Source organism: Solea senegalensis, linkage group LG6 (genome assembly GCF_019176455.1).
Source record: "Solea senegalensis isolate Sse05_10M linkage group LG6, IFAPA_SoseM_1, whole genome shotgun sequence".
NCBI lineage: Eukaryota > Metazoa > Chordata > Actinopteri > Pleuronectiformes > Soleidae > Solea > Solea senegalensis.
Genome location: NC_058026.1, coordinates 26,368,804 through 26,391,084, shown reverse-complemented (window position 1 = coordinate 26,391,084; position 22,281 = coordinate 26,368,804). Strand labels below are relative to the sequence as shown.

The 22,281-nt window shown below is 46.0% G+C and overlaps 4 protein-coding genes across 4 annotated transcripts; 1 reads left to right on the top strand and 3 right to left on the bottom strand.

Moving 5' to 3' along the window:
- Positions 1 to 376: 376 nt before the first annotated feature.
- Positions 377 to 7,970, bottom strand: spred2a (sprouty related EVH1 domain containing 2a). The gene is made up of 6 exons (XM_044027990.1): positions 7,440 to 7,970; positions 3,181 to 3,355; positions 2,940 to 3,108; positions 2,120 to 2,184; positions 1,578 to 1,733; positions 377 to 1,309 (listed from the first exon to the last, which is right to left on the bottom strand). Exons 1-6 carry the CDS (start codon positions 7,463 to 7,465, stop codon positions 641 to 643), a joined length of 1,260 nt encoding a protein of 419 aa, XP_043883925.1. The 5' UTR covers positions 7,466 to 7,970; the 3' UTR covers positions 377 to 640.
- A 305-nt stretch (positions 7,971 to 8,275) lies between these two features.
- etaa1a (ETAA1 activator of ATR kinase a) lies at positions 8,276 to 12,635 on the top strand. Its single transcript, XM_044027974.1, has 7 exons — positions 8,276 to 8,669; positions 9,264 to 9,398; positions 9,922 to 9,992; positions 10,068 to 10,180; positions 10,662 to 11,791; positions 12,144 to 12,287; positions 12,414 to 12,635. Exons 1-7 carry the CDS (start codon positions 8,522 to 8,524, stop codon positions 12,512 to 12,514), a joined length of 1,842 nt encoding a protein of 613 aa, XP_043883909.1. The 5' UTR covers positions 8,276 to 8,521; the 3' UTR covers positions 12,515 to 12,635.
- A 514-nt stretch (positions 12,636 to 13,149) lies between these two features.
- Positions 13,150 to 17,801, bottom strand: ppp3r1b (protein phosphatase 3 (formerly 2B), regulatory s1ubunit B, alpha isoform, b). The gene is made up of 6 exons (XM_044028008.1): positions 17,644 to 17,801; positions 16,668 to 16,707; positions 15,031 to 15,207; positions 14,867 to 14,926; positions 14,244 to 14,428; positions 13,150 to 14,042 (listed from the first exon to the last, which is right to left on the bottom strand). The coding sequence occupies exons 1-6, from the start codon at positions 17,644 to 17,646 to the stop codon at positions 13,995 to 13,997; spliced, it is 513 nt and encodes a 170-aa protein (XP_043883943.1). The 5' UTR covers positions 17,647 to 17,801; the 3' UTR covers positions 13,150 to 13,994.
- A 2,577-nt stretch (positions 17,802 to 20,378) lies between these two features.
- Positions 20,379 to 22,200, bottom strand: cnrip1a (cannabinoid receptor interacting protein 1a). The gene is made up of 3 exons (XM_044028010.1): positions 21,830 to 22,200; positions 20,782 to 20,926; positions 20,379 to 20,691 (listed from the first exon to the last, which is right to left on the bottom strand). The coding sequence occupies exons 1-3, from the start codon at positions 22,006 to 22,008 to the stop codon at positions 20,527 to 20,529; spliced, it is 489 nt and encodes a 162-aa protein (XP_043883945.1). The 5' UTR covers positions 22,009 to 22,200; the 3' UTR covers positions 20,379 to 20,526.
- Between the last annotated feature and the right edge of the window lie 81 nt (positions 22,201 to 22,281).

Genomic DNA, 22,281 nt, shown 5'->3' with positions numbered 1-22,281 from the left:
CACTGCTAAGTTCAAATGTCTTATTTTGTAACTTCAGTGTTTGAAATCCAATGTTAAGATTGACCTCAGTGACACAAAGTGCCCACACGAGGCAGCAGAGGACCAGCAGCTCCTGTGTCCCTGCCAGCTAAAATCACTGATCTTCTCTATGGACTTTGGTGTGGGAGAGTGAGTGGTTTACAAACGTCTGTGTATCAGTGAGATGTGATCATGTGACACAGATATCGTAGACTTAAACTTTCGTAGATTTCATCACACAAGTCTTTTATTAAGAGGCTAAAATCTATTTTCTCGTGCCATGTTTTCACTGAGAGTGAGCCTCTGTCTCAGCAGCAGGGGGCGCTCACAGCACAGTTAGTGCTGACAATGTGTCAGTGTCATGTGACCTGATGACACACACACACACACACACACACACAAGCACAGGTTCAAGTCTTCAACACATGAGTGTAAAAATATAAAGTGACTTATTTTATAGATCTTTACATTTACATCATTATACATATAAATTAACATTTTTGAGGGTTTTTTCAGACAAGCTTCCTGTGAATCTGAGACGAGACAAACGACAACAAAAGACGACAGCAACACGATGACAGGCTCCTCCTCCTCCAACAAGTCCACGCCCACCTGTGACGTCTCAGACCACGGCTTTGTGTTTCCCTCCGCAGCAGTGACATGCCACGCCGCAGCGGTGACACGCCCTGAGGGGAGCGTAGCAGCACATGCACGGCGCCAGCAGCGACAGCGCCACCAGCGCCGTCCAGCGCAGGCAGAAGCGCTCGTCGCCGGTGTCGCAGGAGCACGGGTCCGAGTACTCTCCCTCCGGGTCCGACATGCAGTGGTAGAGCAAGCTGTCGGCACACCACATGAAGCTGACGCGCCGGATGCAGGTCTGGATGGGGTCAGGTGCTTCCTGGCAGTGGCCCCGCCCATTGTCTTTGCGGTTGAACATGTCCTGACAGTACACGCAGCGTGAACGCTCGGCGTCCTCCTCCCTCTGCTGTCTATTGGGCTGTAGCGCTCGCGGCTGTGCCGTGGCCACCGCTGCTCGGCTGAGTTTACCGTTACATCCTCGCTGGGCGTCGCGACTCAGCGGGTACGGGAAGGCGTAGTCACATTTGGGCGGCTCGCTCTTGGCGAAATGTATGCAGGCGCGGAGGTCGTCGGGCTGTGTGAGTTTGTGTCGCGCTGCGTTGCCGTGGCGATAATCCTCGTAACCGGTGAGCCAGGTCCGCTCGCGGGGACTGATGCGTACAATCTCCTCGTCCAACGGGAAGCTAACGTGACAGGGAAACATGTGCACAGCCTGCGGAGACACGGAGACGGGTCATCAGCTTGCTGTAAGGCATTCTGGGTAATAATCTGTGTTACACAGCACAGGTCACATGGTCGTACTCTACTCTGTCTGTGTCCTGGCAAAGATGCTTTCATTTTAAAATTATGTCAAATGTGGGCGGAGCCTGTTTGTGACCAGGAGAATTGAATTCAGCCGAAGCTAAATTTCTATGCTAACATGCTAAATAAGTCAAATCAAATCCTTGTCAATCTCTTCCATCTGACCACACCCACTCTACCTGGTCCAGGAAGTAGTGATCCGAGGGGCGTGGCTGCTCATACAGATGTCCCAGGATACAGTGGTGCAGACGGGGCTCGCAGATAGTGGGTGGGGCCAACGCATGCATGGTCGTCTCTCTCTTCTGGGAGGAGCTGGATGAGCTGTCAGTGGTCGTCTGCAGGAGAGAGAGAGAGGGGCCACGCCCACCTCTGTGACGTCACCACAGCTTTGTCACTCATGTGCCATGTTAAGGAGAAGAATCCTGGTGGTCACAGGACTTGAAGATGAAAAGTGCTGTGAGCGCCCCCTGCTGCTCACATTTAAGAAGCTCTGTGGCTCTGTGTGTCACGCTGGTTCTCAGCAGCAGGGGGTGCTCACAGCACTTGGAGGATTGTGTGTGTGGTTACCATGGAGATTCATTTACAATGTCATGTGATGAGAGCCAAGGAGAATCAATGAGGTTAAACATGTTCCTGTAACACACACACACACACAAACACACACACCTGATCATGTGACCTTATCATGTGACCCAGCATGTCTTTCATAAAAGAGTCTCACCATGAAGACGTCATCATCGCCAAGCTCCGCCTCATTCTGCAGCGTTGATGAGGATGTGGTCGAACCTGGAGATACACACACACACACAGACACAGACAGACACACACACACACACACACATCAGGCTGAGAGGCTCTTCCCACATTCGTACATGTCTTTAATGACGTGTTTCCACCAGCCTCACCATGGTTAAGTTGCATTTCCACTAGCTTTCGGTTACCTGTTACCAGCTACTTTTTTAGCACCTGCTCTGGCGAGGTTCAGAGCGCGCTGAGCTGACACTATGTGTGCCGTCGTCAGACTGCCGGCCATTAATTGGTCAGCGTGTCGTCACAGGAAGAGACGTCCGACACAAGAATCAAGCCGAACAATGGTGAACTGAAGATCAGTTAAAAGGTTAATCTCCAACAATTAACAGCACTGCTGATCACAGACCTGCTGCAGTGTTTCAGTGCAGTGACTGTGTCAGAGTGTGTGCTCGGCTCATGGAGGAAGACCTGAACTAATTAATTGATTCAACAGATTCAGTTACACTGAAAACATCTGCTTTACAAGTCACTCGTTTGTGTGTGTGTGTCTGTAAAACAAAGTTACGGAATTTTCACTCAGCTGTGCAGTGATGACTCCGCCCACATTGAGTAGGTACTTTTTTTGTAGTGAAGATGCAACCTAAACCGTGCTGTGTCAAGGCGAGGCGAGGCAGGACCATAGTGGAAAAAGGGCCCTAAGTTTCCTCTGCAGTGGAGACAGTTGTCCAGCCAGTAGGGGGTGCCCTATCTCACTGTTGTAAGGTAATTAGCTTGTGTTAGGCGTGTCCTACCTTCTGTCAGGTCCTCGAGGGCCTTCCTCACGCCGCGGTCAAAGGCTCGGGCATCAGACGGACTTAGGAAGGTCAAACCACACTTCCTGTTGTCCAACTGCCAGTGGTGAAATGTGGGCGTCGCCTTGGTGTAGATGAGGTCTTTCTTCAAAACACACTCCAGAACCACCTGGAACAGAAGCAGCGCCAGTTACAGGCTAGTGATGAACAGGAAGTGAGCACAGACAGGGGACACGCCCACCTGCCGGTCTTTGATGCGTTCTCCGTGGATGACAAATGCACGGTGTCCCAGCAACTCGCACGCCAGCAGCCTGGACACGCCCACTCTGCTCAGGCAGCCGTCCTGTGCCACCCAGCCGCCGCTGGAATCATCGCGGGTCATCACCACCGCTTTGACGCGCACAATGTAGCTGTCGCTGCAGTGGAGCACACACACACGTCACTCACTCTCCCACACCAAAGTCCACAGAGAAAAAGAGTGATCTTAAGATCACACACACAGGAGTTGTTGATCCACCGCTGCCTCCATCACTAAGTTCAAATGTCTTATTTTGTCACTTCAGCTTTCAAAATCTCCATTCCAATTGACCTCAGTGACACAAAGTGACCACACGAGGCAGCAGAGGACCAGCAGATCCTGTGTCCTCGTGAGCTAAAATCACTGAATTTCTCTATGATGTTTGGTGTGGGACAGTGCGTGGTTTACAAACTTCAGTTTATACAAAACTTCACTTCCTGTGTGATGATGATATTGATGATGATATTGATGATGAAGATGACGGTGATGGTGATGATGGTGCTGATGATGATAATGGTTGATAATGGTGATGATGATATTATGATGGTGATGATGATGATGATGATGATGATGTGATGGATGGATGACGATGATGATGATGATATGATGGTGATGATGATGTGATGGTGATGATGGTGTGATGATGATAATGGTTGATAATGGTGATGATGATATTATGATGGTGATGATGATGATGATGATGATGATGATGTGATGGATGGATGATGATGATGATGATATGATGGTGATGATGATGATGATGATGATGGTGATGATGAAGATGATGGATGATGATGATGTGATGTGTGATGATGATGATGATGATGATGATGGTGATGATGGATGATTGATGATGATGATGTGATGATGATGATGATGATGTGATGGATGATGATGGTGATGATGATATTATGATGGTGATGATGATGATGATGATGATGATGATGTGATGGTGACGATGATGATGATGGTGATGATGATGTGATGGTGATGATGAAGATGATGGTGGTGGTGATGATGAATGTGAGGGTGATGATGAAGATGATGGTGATGATGATGTGATCGTGGTGATGATGGTGATGATGATATTATGATGGTGGTGATGGTGATGATGATGATGATGATAATGATGATGATGATGTGATGGTGACGATGATGATGATGATGTGATGGTGGTGATGATGAAGATGATGGTGATGATGATGATGATGATGGTGATGATGATATTATGATGGTGGTGATGGTGATGATGATGATAATGATGATGGTGGTGATGGTGGTGATTATCCCAATCCCAACTCTGCCACAGACACCTTCCTCTCTACTCTGTCCTCCTCTCTTGACTCTCTCTGTCCTCTTACTTCCCGGCGGGTTCGTAAGTCCTCCCCAGCCCCGTGGTTGTGGGACTCAGTGTGCTGAGAAACCGATCTGGGCAGCAGAAAGAAAATGGAGGAAATCAAAACACCCTGATGACCTGCTTTCCTATCACTCTCTTCTCTCCACCTTCACTGCCTCTATCTCTGCAGCCAAACAATCTTTCTATCAGACTAAAATTCAATCCTCTCTAACCCCCAAAAACTTTCTCTATCTTCTCTAACCTCCTTGATCCCCCACCCCTCCTCCTTCCTCCCTTCTACCAATTCACTTTGTCAACTACTTCACAAAAGGTAGATGACATTCGCTCTTCTTCTCAACCCCACCTCCTGATCTCACCACTCTACCAACCACACATTCAGCTCCTTCTCTATCCTCTTTCTCCCCTCTATCTCAGGATCAAGTTCTTTCCCTAATAACCTCTGCCCCGCCCCCCTCCTGCCCCCTTGACCCTATCCCTCTCACCTTCTTCAGTGCTTCTGATCTTCTTCCTTTCCTCATCCACCTCATTAACACATCTCTATCATCTGGCTGCTTTCGGACTCTCTTAAAAGAGGCCAGAGTGACCCTCCTTAAAACCCACCCTTGACCCGTCTGAAGTAAATAACTACAGACCTGTCTCTCTTCTCCTTTTCTCTCCAAAACTCTGGGAGCTGCCTTTAATCAACTCTCCTCCTACCTTCACCGAACAACCTTCTTGATCCTCTTCAGTCTGGTTTTAAAGCAGGTCACTCGACCAAAACTGTACTTCTTGCTGTCACTGAGCAACTCCACACTGCCAGGGCTGCCTCTCTCTCCTCTGTGCTCATCCTCTTGGACCTTTCTGCAGCGTTTGACACAGTTAACCACCAGATCCTTATTCCTCCCTTCAAGAACTAGGTGCCTCAGGCTCTGCACTTCCCTACTCTCGTCCTATCTTCAAAACCGAACATGTAACCTGGAGAGGATCCGTGTCGGAACCCTGTCCTCTAGCTACTGGGGTCCCTCAGGGTTCTGTCTTGGGCCCTCTCCTCTCTCTCTATACACCAACTCTCTTGGTTGGTCTCATGGTTTTTCCTATCACAGCGATGACACCCAAATTCTCTTTTCCCAGCTCCGACACACAGGTAGCAGAACGGATCACCGCTTGTCTGACAGACATCTGTCAGTGGATGTCTGACCATCACTTGAAACTCAATCTCGACAAGACTGAATTTCTTTTTCTCCCAGGAAAGGGCTCTCCCACCACAGATCTAACCATCACCCTCGACAACTCTGTGGTAACTCCTTCTCACACCGCAAGGAACCTGGGTGTGACACTTGACGACCATCTCTCCCTCACTGCCAACATTGCTGCAACAGCTCGATCTTGCAGATACATGTTGCACAACATCAGAAGGATACGGCCTCTTCTAACCCAGAAGGCGGCACAGGTTCTGGTCCAGGCTCTTGTCATTCTCACGCTTGGACTACTGCAACTCCCTCCTGGCTGGTCTCCCTGCGTGTGCCATACGACCTCTGCAACTCATCCAGAATGCAGCAGCTCGACTGGTCTTCAACTTACCAAAATTCTCCCACACTACACCGCTCCTCCACTCCCTTCACTGACTTCCTGTAGCTGCTCGCATCCGCTTCAAGACTCTAGTGCTTGCGTTCCATGCTACAAACGGATCCGGTCCAGCCTACATCCAGGACATGATCAAAACCTACACCCCAGCCCGCCCACTCCGCTCTGCATCGACAAACCGGCTCGCTGCCCCGTCACTGAGAGGATCGCAGAGGCACTCGCAGAACTCGAGACTGTTCACTGTCCTCGCTCCCAAATGGTGGAACGATCTCCCCATCGACATCCGGACAGCTGAAAGCCTCCACATCTTCCGACGCCGACTAAAAACACATTTCTTCCGACTCTACCTCGACTAAGACGACAAAAAAAATAAAAATTAAAAAATTAAAAAAATTGTACATCGCACTTATGACTAGCACTTCATAGTTTGTTCTACTTGAAGCTCTTACTTACTTCTAGCTCTTATTTGTACCCAAATGTTTAAATGCACTTTTGTAAGTCGCTTAGAATAAAAGCGTCTGCTAAATGACATGTAATGTAATGTAATTATGATGGTGATGTGATGTGATGTGATGTGATGTGATAGTGATGGTGATGTGGATGAGGATGATGATGGTGATAGTGGTGATGAGTGGTGGTGATAATGATGGTTGTGATGGTGATGATGATGGTGATTGTGGGATGATGATGTGATGTGATGGTGATGAGGATGAGGATGAGGATGATGATGGTGATAGTGGTGATGAGTGGTGGTGATAATGATGGTTATAATGGTGATGGTGATGATGATGGTGACGATGGTGATGATGATGATGATGATGCATGGCATAGTGGTGATGGTGATGATGATGGTGACGATGATGATGGTGGTGATGATGATGGTTATGGTGATGGTGATGATGAAGATGCAGATGCAGATGCAGATGATGAAGAGTCACATCCTGCAAGAACCTGCTCTTCATCATTGTTATGGTGAAGATGAAGGACAGTAAACAAACACACACACACCTGACCTGTGTCTGCTGTAACCATAACCAGTTAATGACTAACATTACCCATAGTCCTAGACCATCTTTGTCTAGGACTAAACTTCTAATTTCTGAGTACCAGGTTTTGGTTTCCATGAGGATTACTGATCCTGACAAGGTCAGTGTTTATGACACACACACACACACACACATGCTCTCAACAGCACACACACAGACACTCACACAAACACGCACACACGTTCACACACGCTCACACACACACACAGACAAAACCAACACATCATCATACTCACTCGTCTGGGCGCGTGTCCTCACACATTTTTCTCCGTTTCACCTCCGGTCAAAAATCTCCCGCCACGGCAGGGCGATGCGGCTTCTTCATGTTTACCGGCCTGCGGCAACAGCAGCGGTAGCAGCAACAGCAGCGGCAGCGATAACAGTAGCGGCAACGGCAGAAGTAGCGGCAACTGTAGCGGCAGCGGCAACTCCGGTTCCCTCCTAGTCTCCGCTCCGGTGTGTGTTACGTGCTCTCGTATCACGGCCTCCCTCCTCTACCTCCTCCCTCGCCGGAGTATTGTGGAGCGCGGTGACCGGTGACGGTGCGCGGGTGTCGGTGAGGAAGGCTCCAGATGAGCCGCATCATCATCATCATCTGCTGCTGCTCGCCTTCTCTCCATGTTTGATTCCGTGACAGCGCAGACAGGCGATGACGTCACACCCGGAGGACTGCAGTCACGTGCTGTTACTATGATAACAATAATAAGAAGAATAAGAAGTTGAATACTTTAGTACTCAGTGCACTACTTCACTGCTGTATTGGCCTTCAAAATAAAAGACAAATGTTTTACCGACACCAAGTGGCCATGTTATGCTACTGCAGCTAACACGTGTGTGTGTGCGTGCGCGTGTGTGTGTGACAGAGAAAGAGCTGAACTCCACTTGTCTCTTCGCTTGTCTTCTTTTGTCTCCTCTTTTTCTCGCTTGTTATCTCTTGTCTTGTCTCCTCTTGTCTTCTCTTATTTTGTCTTGTCTTGTCTCCGCTTGCTTCTCTTATTTTGTCTTCTTTCGACTCCTCTTGTTTTCTCTTGTCTTGTCTTCGCTTGTCTTCTCTTGTCTTGTCTTCTCTTGTCTTGTCTCCTCTTGACTTCTCTTGTCTTCATATGTACAGAGACTTGAGATCATGTATGTTGTGATGTGACGTCATACAAATGCAATCTGATTTGTTTTGATTTGAATCCTCTGCTGCGCATATCTGCGCATGTCCGCGCAGCTTTGTTGCTCTTGAGCACGTCTTCGAAAGGTATTGTGGGAGGGAGAAGATGGCGGGACGACCAAAGTTCCGCTGACGGGTTGAAGTCATGGACATGGTTCAGGAATGAACCGCGGTTGCGGACACACGGTGTGTCGGTCCGGTGAAATGGACTCAGCGGCCGAACTGAGACTGAATCGGCTGAGCAGGAAGTACCGACAGAGCCAGACGGCGGCGGCGGCGGAGACCGGTTCTCCTCGGAACCACGACTCAGGTCTGTGAGTCACCTGAACGTTTCAACGATGACGTGCGAAATGCGAAACTTACATAGAAAGGAGTTTTAGGTTAAACTGTTGAATGGGGTTTTATTTTATCTCAATATGTAATTACGTGGTTTTAAAACTAAACTTCAATTGCTCCATTAGTCAATAAATTGTTGACATACGAGCAAACATGATTCAGAGACCTGGTTCATACCTGGTTTGTATAGCATCATTAAACGCTGTAGTATATATGTCAGGCCTGTAGGTGGTGCTGTGACGCTGCTACATGGAAAACAGAGAAGAAGATGTTGAACATGTTCACTGTGTCAAAAAGTTATTTTTAAATATAGCTTTATTTGAATAAGTATACAATGCTATATATCCTTATCGCTTTGATGCTGTCATTATTGTGCATCATGGTCTTCTTCTCGAGTTGATACATGGCATGCTCGATTCATGGTCACGCTCTACGTTGTCTCTGTATTTCTGTGACAGTACCACATACAGGCCTGACACATGTACTACAGTGTTTAGAGTGGTTTTGTGTGGATTAGGCCCTCAGTCCTGTCTCTGTTGACCTCTGACCTGTGTTTCCTCCGGTGTAGACTTTAAGACTCCGACCAGAATGTTTGGATCCACAACAGCTGCTGCTTTCAGCGCAGAGTCTCCTCACAACGACTCAGACGTCCAGCAGGACATCATCTGGGATGCCACGTCTCCTTCACCAAACAGACTCAGAGGTAAACAGTCATGTTTTATTATGTTGTATTATTTGGCAGTCGATCTGATGGCAGATGTATAGAAGAGCTCATTATTTGGCAGTCGGTCTGATGGCAGATGTTATTTGGCTCATTATTTGGTAGTCAGTCTGATGGCAGATGTTATTTGGCTTGTTATTTGGCAGTCGGTCTGATGGCAGATGTTATTTGGCTCATTATTTGGCAGTCAGTCCGATGGCAGATATTATTTGGCTCATTATTTGGCAGTCAGTCTGATGGCAGATGTTATTTGGCTCATTATTTGGCAGCCGGTCTGATGGCAAATATATAGAAGACCTCTTTATTTGGCAGTCTGATGGCGAACAGACAAAACTGAGGGCCTAATCCACACAAAACCACTCTAAATGCTGTCGTGCATATGCAAGGCCTGTATGTGGCACTGTTAGGAGCTATTCTCTGACTGCAGTGAGCACCCCCTGCTGCTGGAATATTGTGCAGTTAATTCTGTTAAATGTCAAATGACCTTGTTGTTTTTAATCTGCAGGTAAAAGAGGAAGAAAACATGCGACCGGATTTGTGAACATCTCGGAGATCGTCAACAGGATCGCTCCAAAGGTCTGAACACACACACACACACTCACACGCACGCACACACACACACTGATGTATTGAAATGTTGTGTCTGTGAAGCACGGCCGACCACAGGTGATGGAGCCCACGTTACAGCAATGGATCGGAGACAGCGCCACCATCCCCTGCACTCCAGACATTCACGTCCCCAAACCCAAGAAGAAATCCCCGAGGTGGGTTTTCCTCTAGACCAGGGCCAGGCGTGTGTAACATTTACTGTTTAAAAAAGGGACCTTTGACGTCCGACAATCTTCACATGATCAAACCTGGCCCTCCCTAAAAAAAACCTGCTGTAAAGACAAAAATAGATTTTAACCACTTGACAAAAGACTTTTGTCATAAAATCTACATCAGTTTGTCTTTGATATCTCCATCACACGTTCACGTCACTATTAGGCTGAACGTTGTAAACCACTCTCCCACACCAAAGTCCATAGAGAAAATTAGTGATTTTAGCCGGCGGGGACACAGGAGCTGGTCCTCTGCTGCCTTGTGTGGTCACTTTGTGTCACTGATTTAAGTCTAAATTAAATATTTTAACGTTTCAACGTAGTGATGAAGGCAGCAGTGGATCAACAACTCCTGAAAATCACTGATTTTCTCTGTGAGGTTTGGTGTGGGACAGAAGCTCATGTCTGTGATGTTCTGTCTCAGAGCGACCGGAGTGGACGACCTGTTAAAACTGGCCAAACAGTTTGACTTCACCATGTTCCATCAGGAAGAGGACGAAGTAGAGGCCATCCACCAGCAGAGTCTGGAGCTTCTGTCTGAGGACATCCTGGACTTTGAGGACCCCAAGGACGTTTCTGTGGACGCAGCGGCTGAGACGGACGCTCGCCATCTTCATCTGGATCAACACATGGATAATGACTTTGACGTTCTCTTCGATGAACCGACACAACGTGTCAGTGGAAACTTGAGTCCGCCGGCGTCTGCTCAGGTGTCGCAGGTCAAAGCCGCTCCTGCTGTAGCTCCCTCTGCTGGTGGTTCCACGAAAGGCAGCACGGACACGTTTGTTGATGACTGGGAAAGTGACGAGCTGCTAAATGACTCTCTGGTGTTGGACATGACACAGAATCCACAGAAGTTCTCCGCCCCCAAGTTCTGCTCCACCCAGAGACTGTCCAGTGACACTCCCACCAGAGGGGGCACTGTCCACACCCAATTGGCCATTTCCAAAGCGGAAAAGACAAACATGTGTCAAAGAGCAACTTTCAGACTAGAGTCAAGTCCTCACCTGTCAGAGAGGAGAACTCACTGTGGCTCAAAAACAGGTGCCGACGCTGAGCAGAGCAGGTTTTTGTACGACGCTGGATCCCAGCAGCACCAGCAGACGTCAAACGCAGAGAAGTCCAAGGTTTCCAAAACATCTGTCTCTGACACACAGGACACAGGAGACCTGGACGTCTTCTTTTCATCGGAGCCTTTGTGGGACGACTCAGCTGACGACGAGCTGCTGTGTGAGGTGTGCGACGACATGGAGAACCAGATCCAGAACAATAAATGTGCTGAACAGACTCAGAGGACAGCTGTACAGTCAGCCAATAAGCAGCCTTTACCTCATAAAGACACACCCACACGTCTCCTCGCAGCTCCGGGTAGACCTGCCTCAACCGTCACTGCAGGTGAACGAGTGAACACAGTGATAGAAAGTCTGCGACGAGGAGGTGGAGCTATGTCAGCTGCTGCTGCTGCAGCGCCACCACCAGCACCACTGAGGAACACCAGCAAAGAGGAGTTCACCTTCAAGAAGCCCAGCAACCGGAACCATTTGACCAACCCAGGTCTTTATGCTAAGCTAGGCTAACAGTTTATGTCCTTATGCTAAGCTAGTCTAACAATATATGTCCTGCTGCCAGTCTTTGTGCTAAGCTAGGCTAACACTTTAGGTCCTTATGCTAAGCTAGGCTAACAGATCATGTCCTGCTGCCTGTCCTTATACTATGCTAGGCTAACAGTTTATGTCCTGCTGCCAGTCCTTATACTAAGCTAGGCTAACACTTTATGTCCTTATGCTAAGCTAGGTTAACATATCATGTCCTGCTGCCAGTCCTGATACTAAGCTAGGCTAACAGGTTATGTCCTGCTGCCAGTGTTTATGCTAAGCTAGGCTAACAGTTTGTTCTGCTGACACAGGGATGGATTCAATTAACGACACACAAGCAGAAATTTTGTGGCGAGGAGGTGGAGTCCTATCACCTGCTGCTGCAGCACCACCACCAGCACCACTGAGGAACAACAACAAAGAGCAGTTCATCTTCAAGAAGCCCAGCAACAAAGGTAAGGTAATGTGATTGATGACACATCAGTGATTAGTCAGGTCTGATCTGGACACAGTGATCAGACATGAACACGATGTGAATGTGAGGTCAGAGTGGGCGGAGTCTAAGCTGTGTTTCGCCGCAGTTGTGGGAAAATGTTCGGCCGCGGAGATTGAGCTGAAGAAGCAGCAGGCGATGGAGCGGCGACAACGGCGACTTCAGGCTGCTGCCCACAAACTCACCTGACCCATCTGAGGGTGGAGCCTCACAGGAAGTGACCACCGTAAGCTCTGTTTGCACTGACGAAAATAATCTGGACATGATTTCTCTTTCAAATTGTTTTAAAATTAAACTTTCTTCACTTTTATTCTGAAAAATTGTGTGTTTTTAAAGTACCAGTTCAACATTTTGCTTATTACTTTTTTTTTCCTGGACGCTTTTTCCTTTATTTTGGTTAAAAAAAAAAAAAAATCATCATTGCATGATTACAAACAGAAAGTCATCAATGGTTCTGCCGGCAGCCTGTCATTATGCCAAGTTAACAATTCCCTCCGATAACAAATGTTTTCTGGTACCTGTCATTATGCTTTGCTAGGCTAGCTATTTCTCTCTGCTTCCTCTCTTAATGCTAAGCTAGGCTAACACTTCAGCTTGTTTATCATTTCAATCTGATTAAAGGTTTATTTGCTCATCAGCACTTAAACTAACAATAAAAAATTTTATATGATCTCATTACTGATCATCATCTTTAAGATACAGGACCTTGTCACGTATGGGTTGAGGCCCTCTGGTGGACTGTGAGTGTACTGCAGGTTGGCCATAACAGACGATTAGAGGGAAGCATTGGTAGTTAGCTCGTGAGGAAAAATGAAAAGACTTGAGACATTTATTTGCGTTTATTTCCAGTGTGAAACCTCAGATTTAAAAACCAACAAAGACGTTTGAGTTTCGTCAACGTGACGTTGGTCATCCGTTAACACAAGCTAAAACTCTGAAAATACAAAACAAAACGAGTTACATCATCATCATCCAGAACAAGAACAATAATAGAATATCATCAGTCAATAAATAAAGCAACTTCCCATGGTTTCTATGAATCATGCATCAAAACGTTTAAAAATGTAAATATTTGCGTCGTCATCAGTTCAAATGTAAACAGTCGGAGCGTCACTGTGACGTCACGCAGCATGCACCAAAGACACAAACAGGAAACAGGTCAGTGAACGCATCACAGCAGCGTCGCCATGACGTCATGTTGTTTTTCTTCTTAAACACAAGAAAAGCTGTTTATATCATTATTCAAATCATTTGACACCATCAATGGAGACCTGAATCCACCTGAAGGGGGCGACACTGTGCATCTGCAGCTGGAAACACCTGTACACAAAACTACTGACGCACTTGGAACGCGTTGTGCTGCGTTCAGGTCATGTTGGAATTGAACCATTTTAAATAAAACATTGGCAACAATTGTGATGATTGTTTTAAATGATTGATGAAATACGTCCTGCGGTGTCACATGACCACCGATCAACTTCAAAATAAATATAAATACAAACATTCATCAGCTGATCATGACTTCCTGTTCAGTCATAAAAGGTTGAAGTTTGGCTTCAGAACATGTGTGTGAGAGCGAGACAGAGTGTGAGTGTGTGTCAGAGAGAGTGTGTATGTGTCAGAGAGAAAGAGTGTGTGTGTGTGTCAGAGAGAGGGAAAGTGTGTGTGGTCAGACGTCGACAACCATCTTCTTGTGAATGTCCAATCCTCCAACAACCTGCGGGGGGAGACAAAGAGCTGAGGGTCAAAGGTCAGTGTGTTTTATTTTACTGATTTACTGAGAAGTCAGTGGCTCTTATTTTGAAAGTCAGGTTAAAAGGAAATTGACTATTGTGCATGAAGGAAACAAAGTCAGGTCATCTGATTCATGTTTATTTACAAATAAAATTAAAGGGTTAGCATATTTGTGAAAACTTACAGCGCAGAATTCTTCAAACGATATCCGTCCGTCTCCGTCTTTGTCGGCGTTGATGATAGTTTTGTCGACAATCTGCTGCAGCTGCGTGTCCTTCAGGTTGTTTCCAACCATCATCTTCAGAACCTGGAACAGCTCACCATTGGAGATGAAGCCATCTTTGTCCATGTCATAGATCCTGAAGGCGACTGTGGGGACACACAGAGGCGCAGGCGAGCTACTGTCAACGTGGGTGTGTGTTCAGGTTTTTTAAATCTGATTTTATCCTCTTAACAAAAGACTGCGTCGGTTTAAGTCTACAATATCCAGGTCACATGATCACATCTTTATCTCACTGTTGGACAGACTTTTTTTAACCACTCACGCTCCCTCACTAGAGTCCAGAGAGAAAATGAGTGATTTTTAGGAGTTGTTGATCCACTGCAAGTTCAAAAGTCTTATTTTTCCACTTCAGTCCAATCCTCAGTGACACAAAGTGACCACACGAGGCAGCAGAGGACCAGCAGCTCCTAAAATCAATGATTTTCTTTTTGTTTTCTGTCTTCATAACAACTGGTTCTGTTCTGTTGGTTTGTATGAAGACCTGAACTTAATGATGATGATGAAGATGAGTGACGGACACTTACAGCGCAGCTTCTGCTCTTTATCGCCTTTGACACTGAACTGTGAAACTCCTTCAATGAACTCTGTCAAAAACAAAGGAGAATAAATCTGTGAGTGACTCAGATTATTTTTTTCCACATCAGAGAAATAATCCCAGGAGCAGCTGTCCTTCAGTTCATCTGTTTACCCTGAAAGTCCACTTCTCCGTTCCCGTCTGTGTCGAATATGTCGATGACTCTTTGGACCAGCGGGTTCTGCTGGAGCTCAGGTAGAGACATGAACTCCTCCACACTCAGAGAGCCCGAGTTATCCAGGTCCAGTTTCTTAAATCTCTTCCCCAGCCTCTTAATCTCATCAGCGTCAACTGAAACAGAGCAGAGAGACGGAGACGTGAGTGACATGAGGACAGGTGTGGACATGGGCTGTTCCCGGGGACTGTCTGGACACACCTGAGTTCACTTGCGTCTCACTTCCTGCCTCCTGTTTACTAACTCACCTGCTTTCCTGTTTGTGGCGGCCATGACGGTTCAGACTGAAGCAGCAGCTCCTGCTAATCCTCAGTCATGTGATGCGTCCCTCTACACTAATCACTGTGATCAGCACCAATGGCCTGGACACTGAATGGTGTCTCAGAGCCAACAAGAAGTGAACATCTGTTCTCAGTGTCATGTCTTTGACGAGTCGCAGGAAGTTGTTTTCATAAATAAAAACTTTTTTTAACGTCAAAATTTCAGTAGCTCTTTTATGTTAGCAGAATGTCGCTAACATGCTATGACGTAACTGTGATTTATCTTTAACACCATTAGGCGACCAGTTAGCACTGTTGGCTGCAGAGCAAGCTGTTAGCTCAGAGAGCACTGTTCACTGCAGATCTAGCTGTTAGCTCAGAGAGCACTGTTAGCTGCAGATCTAGCTGTTAGCTCAGAGGGCACTGTTAGCTGCAGATCTAGCTGTTAGCTCAGAGGGCACTGTTAGCTGCAGAGCGAGCTGTTGGCTCAGAATTTAGTAAAGTAAAAACTTCATGAAATAATTTTTTCTAAATAACTTATTTAAACCAGATTTTTATTTATTTACATCATGAAATCAGTATGAACATGTTAATGTTCCATCAGTATGAATGTGTTAATGTTCCTTCAGTATGAATGTGTTTTGAACGTTCCCTCTGAGTTCAACTCTGATGAGCTCACCTGGTCAGTCCACACTCATACCAAAGTCAAAAAGGCAAGACAGTGACTGTCCCACCTGAGACAGCTGAGGTGGTTCAGGGTCTCCACCAAGATCCTGAAAACGTTCTATACATTTTGACAACAAGCATCTGTTCGTGGTTCGGCAACAGCCCAAGAACCTAAGGCCATGCAGAGAGTGGTGAAAGCAGCCGAACGCTGCATTAGCCCAGATCTTCCCTCTCTGCAGGACACTTACACCAGACGCTGCCGGAGCAGAGCTACCAAGATAATTGAGGACACTTCCCACCCCAGCAACAGCCTGTTCAAGCTGCTGAACCCAGGCAAACAGTTCTGCAGCCTGACATCACAAACTGAAAGACTGAGGAGCTTTTATCCCCACAGCATAAGGCACTTCAACCACACCAACCACTGCACACTGCCACTTTGATCATCACTACTGCTACACTGCACTTTAATATCACTGTCACTTTTTTATCATTACCTTCTGATAATTTCTGTTTATTGTCTACCCCCCATTGTGTGTGTGTGTTTCTTCTTTGTCTCAGAGTGACTCATTACATTTCACTGTGTAACACATACATGTGACAAATAAAAACCCTTGAATCCTTGAGTATATGAACGTGTTATTGTTACTTACAGTGTGAACACATTTCCAGAGGATAACTCGCTTCATTTCCCTGAAGAAGAGAAAAAATTATGAGAAAACTCTAAACTTTAAGATTGAATCCATTATGTGATGAGAAAAAACTCTGACACACACACGTGTATATATTTATGTATATGGATATATACAGTCATTAATGACTGTGCTGTGAGCGCCCCATTGTGTCAACCAAACTATCTTTAAAATAAGCTCAATAACATTCACTTTCTCCAATGACATCATTATTTAATTATATACATTTATTATTACATGTACTATGCGATGAATAAAAGGCATATGGATTATTAGATTACTTAAACACAGATCAATGTTGTAAATAACTACTTATTTTGCTCTGATTATTCATTCATTTATTTATTTAGTGTACACATTCCAAGTCAATTCAAGGGAAGTCAAATTTACCTGATAATAAACATATATATATATATATATATATATATATATATATATATATATATATATATATATATATACATATACACACACACATGTATATGTATACATACACATATTTGTAGTTTGTATAGAGCAGCAAATATCCTGGAAAATCGATCGTTTAATGAAACTCTCGTCAGTCTTAACAGTAAAGCTACAAACATTATAACCGCTTCTGAAAAGGTTCCGTTTTTCAAAAGATAAGCTTTTATTTTGAATGTAATCGAGCTTCACTTCCGGTGGTACGCCTCCAGCCTGTAGTTTGCCAGTTACCTAGCCTAGCATTGTAGCTATACCGTACAAATGCACAGATCCGTCATTACAGACATGAACGAATGAATGATGACGGTGTGAACACATTAACTGCTGCGTCACACCGACGATGAAATGTGGGCTAATCTGTGGCTAACGTTAGCTTCAGGAAAAACAACAATCACAGAGCTAACCTGAGGCTAACGGCAGCTAACGGTCCTCAGCAGCTGCTCAAACACTTTAAATAAAGAACACTCCTCACCATGTTTGTTTTACCGCCACACACGGACCGTTACAGAGTCAGAGCCGAATCACAGACACACGACGTTCTGGCGAACACACACCGAGCAGCGGACACCGGTACCGAGAGCGAGCGAGCACAGAGAACAGCGGAGAGGGAGGGAGGGAGGGAGGGAGAGCGAGAGAGAGAGAGAGAACCTCTCACAACCACACTTACACAATCTGTTTTACGTAACATTTACGTGACGCTCTTTCCTGTGGTATAGCACTATATGAACTAAGGTTCTCTAACAGTGTTTTGTAATGAGGAAGTTTCGTGTGTAGCGCATTATTATCACATTTATAGGTCCGCTGTCGTTTATATAGTTTTATTCGTTAGTTTCCTTTGTCGCGCACACAGTACCGCCCTCTACTGGTGTGCGTCTGTGCTGCTGTTTTTAAGGCGTGCAGATTTAGCTTGTTATTTATAATGGTTCTTCTCCACCTCACACCTATAACTCTCCAGTGTTTTCTTCTCCACACATCAGTGATAGAACCTGGTACCTGCTGTGTTTTTAGTTCCTGCTCTGACAGGTTCAGTTGAGCCGATACTAAACTGTGACATCATCAGACTGCCGGCCTCTGATTGGTCAGAGAGTGTCGTCACTGAAGAGTCATGGTGTCAAAGCCAACAATGTCCATCAAAGTTAAAAAGACTTAAAAATCCTGAAAACATGCGTTCATCTCCAACATTTAGCAAAGCAAATGTGTTGAACAGGAGTCTGGTGGATTTAGAGACGGCACTGCTGAAAGACAGCGATCGTGACCACGTTCACTGGGATTTCAGTTCAGTGACTGAAGGACTGAACCATTTTGTCAACTCATCTGAACTAATGATTCTAATGATTCATTTTAACGCAAAAAAAACTGCTTTACTTACATGTCACTAGTTTGTGTTGGAGTGGTGAAAACCACGTCACCACAGTGATGTGATGACTCCGCCCACACAGAGGAGGAGGAGCTATGTTATCATGGAAAACAATGAGACTAAAACCAAACTTTGATGGATAAACAGCATAAACACAAACACACTGTTGTTTTATAGTCGTTTTATTCTTTCACTTCAACAACGTAACAAAACAGCAAAGTTCTCACACTGACATTCTAACAAAGGAACAAAGTGATCCAATTTGGCAAAATGAGTTCAGTTGTACAAAACACACAAAAACACAAAGTGAAGCATGACTCAGCGAATTTGAAGCACGACTCGGCGAGTTGTTTACTCTCAGAGCAGCTGCCATTTTAAATATAATGAGGTGATTTTTCATTGATATTTTTATATTTCAAATGTTCTTACTCACACATTTGGATTTGACCCGCCCCCTCCTGGCCCCGCCCCTCCCGGGCCCCTGAAGTTGTAATGTCATAAAACTCATCCAAACTCCTTATGACCTTACAACCGTATGTGTTTACAATTCAAGATGGCTTCTCTGAAAGCTGTAGTTTTTTTGTTTTTTTGAGCGCCGTACACTCAGTACTGCCCCCTACTGGTGTCTGTGGACATGACCCTGTCAAATACCAAAATAATGTGTTGATTAAAAGGATGTGATTAGCGTGTACTACTTAGCAAACATAACTTGAGGTCAGTTTCTGTAACGTATGCTACATGCTACAATATGAAATGCTAAATATGAAAACACACACACATACACATAATAAATAAGGTTAAATACGAGCGCAGGTGTCTTCAGCTAACACCTGTTAGCCCCGGTCACATGGTCGGCTGTTAGCCGCGGTAACATGATCGGCTGTTGTTCAACATGAATTTAATTTCTCTCGTCAATGCACCAATAGGTTTAGTGGCTAGCCTAGCGTAGTTTAGCATAAACTGTGACAGCAGGTGGGATACTGTTAGCTTAGAATCACAGATCTGTCTAAAGCTAAGGCTAACAGATTCATCACCTGTTTCCACACCTGAGGAGCATCTTGTTTCAGACTCCGCCTCCTTCAGTGATGCAGATGTCAGAATCTGAACCAGGGTTAGTTACCAGGGTTACCGCTGTCACTGCTGCACAATGAACCCTGTAATAGTTTGGTGGAGCCTTATTATTACGTCACTGTGATGTAACAACACTTTAAATGCAGCATCTGAAGGAGGCAGGGCTTGAACTGAGACGCAGCTCTCGACTTCTTATTCTAACAAAGTCTTTGTTCTGTGCTCCTGCTTCAAAGCTACACTCTGAAACATTGTGAGGCACTAAAATACAGTCAGAGCTGACTGTGCTGTGAGCGCCCCCTGCTGCTAAGAACTATCCTGAGACACAAGGAAAAACGGATTTTTATCCTTTTAACAAAAACTCACTCTCCCACACCAAACCTCATAGGAGCTGCTAGTTCTCTGCTGCCTCGTGTGGTCACTTTGTGTCACTGAGTTAAGTCTACATGATATATTTTACAAGCAGAATTGACAAAAAAAGACATTTGAACAGCAGTGGATCAACAACTCCTGTGTGTGTGATGCACTGATTTTCTCTATGAGGTTTCTTGTGGGAGAGTGAGTGGTTTACAAACTTTAATAGTGAGATAAAGACGTGATCATGTGACGTAGAGATCATAGAATCTTTTGTTCAGTGGTTAAAAAACTGTTTTTCCTGGTGTCTCTGCTGGCAGCCATTTTGTTTTCACCAAATGTGAATCAGCAGCAGGGGGCGCTCACAGCACAGTCAGTGTTCACTGTGTGTCAGTACCACATACAAACACAAGAATACCATCACTAAGTTTCATAAAAGAGTGATTTTATAGGAAATGGCTCCATCTTTTCCTCTGTCGGCCATTTTGTTTTCCTGAGTGTTCGCGGTGGTTCAGAGAGCAGCTTTAAAGCACGTCACAGGTGTGATTGGACGTTGACGTTGGTCCCGGCGGGGACTCAGTTGAACGTCTCCTTGTTGATCCACATCAGGGTCCTGGTCTCGTTGGGTTTACACTCGTACTCGATGCAGCTAAACTCGTTTCCACACTGACTCTGATCCCTCTTGTAGTAGTTGTAGTATTTTGCCTGCCACACCGTCTCAAACGTCCCTGCTTTGTTAAACTGCAAACACACAGACACACACAGTTATAGACACACATTCTAGGACACTGTCCTCTCAGGGACACACACTCTGGGACACTGTCCTCTCACCTCAATGCTGACTTGGACGGGCTGTCTGTCTCCGCTCTTGGTGTGAGGGACGCCCTCGGTGACATACTGACCGTGGTAAACCACCGAGTCATCGTCTCTGGACTGCTGCTCCAGAGGGAAGACCACGCCCCCAATGTTCATGTTGCTGTGGAGACGAGAGGAGGCGTGTCACGTTTGTGATCCATGTGATCCTTTTAACCACTGAATAACCCTGCATCATCACCAGTAAATTAACCACGCCCCCTGTCACCAGCATCATCACTACTAAATAAACCACGTCCCCTGACACCTGCATCATCACTACTAAATTAACCACGCCCCCTGTCACATGCATCATCACTACTAAATAAACCATGCCCCTGTCACCTGCATCATCACTACTAAATTAACCACGCCCCTGTCACCTGCATTATCACTACAAAATTAACCACACCCCTGTCACCTGCATCATCACTGCTAAATAAACCTGTCAACATCATCACTACTAAATAAACCACACCCCTGTCACCTGCATCATCACTACTAAATTAACCACGCCCCCTGTCACCTGCATCATCACTGCTAAATAAACCACGCCCCTGTCACCTGTATCATCACCAGTAAATTAACCCGCCCCTGTCACCTGCATCATCACTACTAAATAAACCACGCCCCTGTCACCTGCATCATCGCTACTAAATTAACCTCCCCGTCACCTGCATTATCACTCATAAATAAAACCGCCCCGTCACCTGCATCATCACCAGTAAATAAACCATGCCCTGCAGCAGCATCACTATGACATAAACCACGCCCCCTCTCAGCTGCAGCATCACTATGACATAAACCACGCCCCCTGTCAGCTGCAGCATCACTGTGACATAAACCACGCCCCCTGTCAGCTGCAGCATCACTATGACATAAAACACGCCCCGTGTCAGCTGCAGCAGCAGTAGATGGTGATGATGCTGCTGATGATGATGTTTGTGTGTGTGAGGGTTGAGGCCTGCAGGTGGCGCAGAAGCTGTTGTTCTGTGTGTGTGTGTGTGTGTGTGTGTGTGTGTCTTACGTGGCCTCCACGCTCCCCGGCTTCATTACCACCTCCATCTTATATTTGGAGCCTGTCAGCAGTTTGATGGTCCGGGTTTGACCGAAGCGGCTTCCGTCCACCTTAAAGAAAACCGCTCCGTCGTTGGGCTGAATCTTCAGAGAGATGGAGATGTGGATGAGCGCGGGCACGGCGTCCATGTTCGCGGCTTCTCCGTCTGTCCGTCTGTTTGTGTCACTGTGTGTGTGTTTGTGTGTGTGTGTGTGTGTGTGTGTGTGTGTCCGCCTGTGCTACGGCGCTGCTTCAGCTGTGGCTCGGTGTTGTGTCGGTGCTGTGGGGTTGGAGGCGGATGCTGCGGTGTATGCGGACAGAGCAGCGGTGCGCAACGACGCGTCCGGTGACCTCTTTCAAAATAAAAGCGTTTTCTTCATTACTTCCGGGATTATTTTTAATTTGTGTTTGTTCCTTTAATG

Excerpts from the sequence above, each read along its gene's own strand:
- etaa1a (XM_044027974.1), top strand. The coding sequence starts at position 8,522 with ATGAACCGCGGTTGCGGACACACGGTGTGTCGGTCCGGTGAAATGGAC. Across the intron at positions 8,670-9,263 it reads TCCTCGGAACCACGACTCAG|ACTTTAAGACTCCGACCAGA; the intron begins GTCTGTGAGTCA and ends CCTCCGGTGTAG. Across the intron at positions 12,288-12,413 it reads CAAGAAGCCCAGCAACAAAG|TTGTGGGAAAATGTTCGGCC; the intron begins GTAAGGTAATGT and ends GTTTCGCCGCAG.
- ppp3r1b (XM_044028008.1), bottom strand. Across the intron at positions 15,208-16,667 it reads TCTGGAAATGTGTTCACACT|TTGACGCTGATGAGATTAAG; the intron begins GTAAGTAACAAT and ends GCTCTGTTTCAG. Across the intron at positions 14,927-15,030 it reads CGGAGAAGTGGACTTTCAGG|AGTTCATTGAAGGAGTTTCA; the intron begins GTAAACAGATGA and ends TGTTTTTGACAG.
- spred2a (XM_044027990.1), bottom strand. The coding sequence starts at position 7,465 with ATGTGTGAGGACACGCGCCCAGACGA. Across the intron at positions 3,109-3,180 it reads AACGCATCAAAGACCGGCAG|GTGGTTCTGGAGTGTGTTTT; the intron begins GTGGGCGTGTCC and ends CTTCTGTTCCAG. Across the intron at positions 2,185-2,939 it reads CCTCGAGGACCTGACAGAAG|GTTCGACCACATCCTCATCA; the intron begins GTAGGACACGCC and ends GTGTATCTCCAG.
- cnrip1a (XM_044028010.1), bottom strand. The coding sequence starts at position 22,008 with ATGGACGCCGTGCCCGCGCTCATCCACATCTCCATCTCTCTGAAGATT. Across the intron at positions 20,927-21,829 it reads CCGGGGAGCGTGGAGGCCAC|CAACATGAACATTGGGGGCG; the intron begins GTAAGACACACA and ends TCGTCTCCACAG. Across the intron at positions 20,692-20,781 it reads CCGTCCAAGTCAGCATTGAG|TTTAACAAAGCAGGGACGTT; the intron begins GTGAGAGGACAG and ends GTGTGTTTGCAG.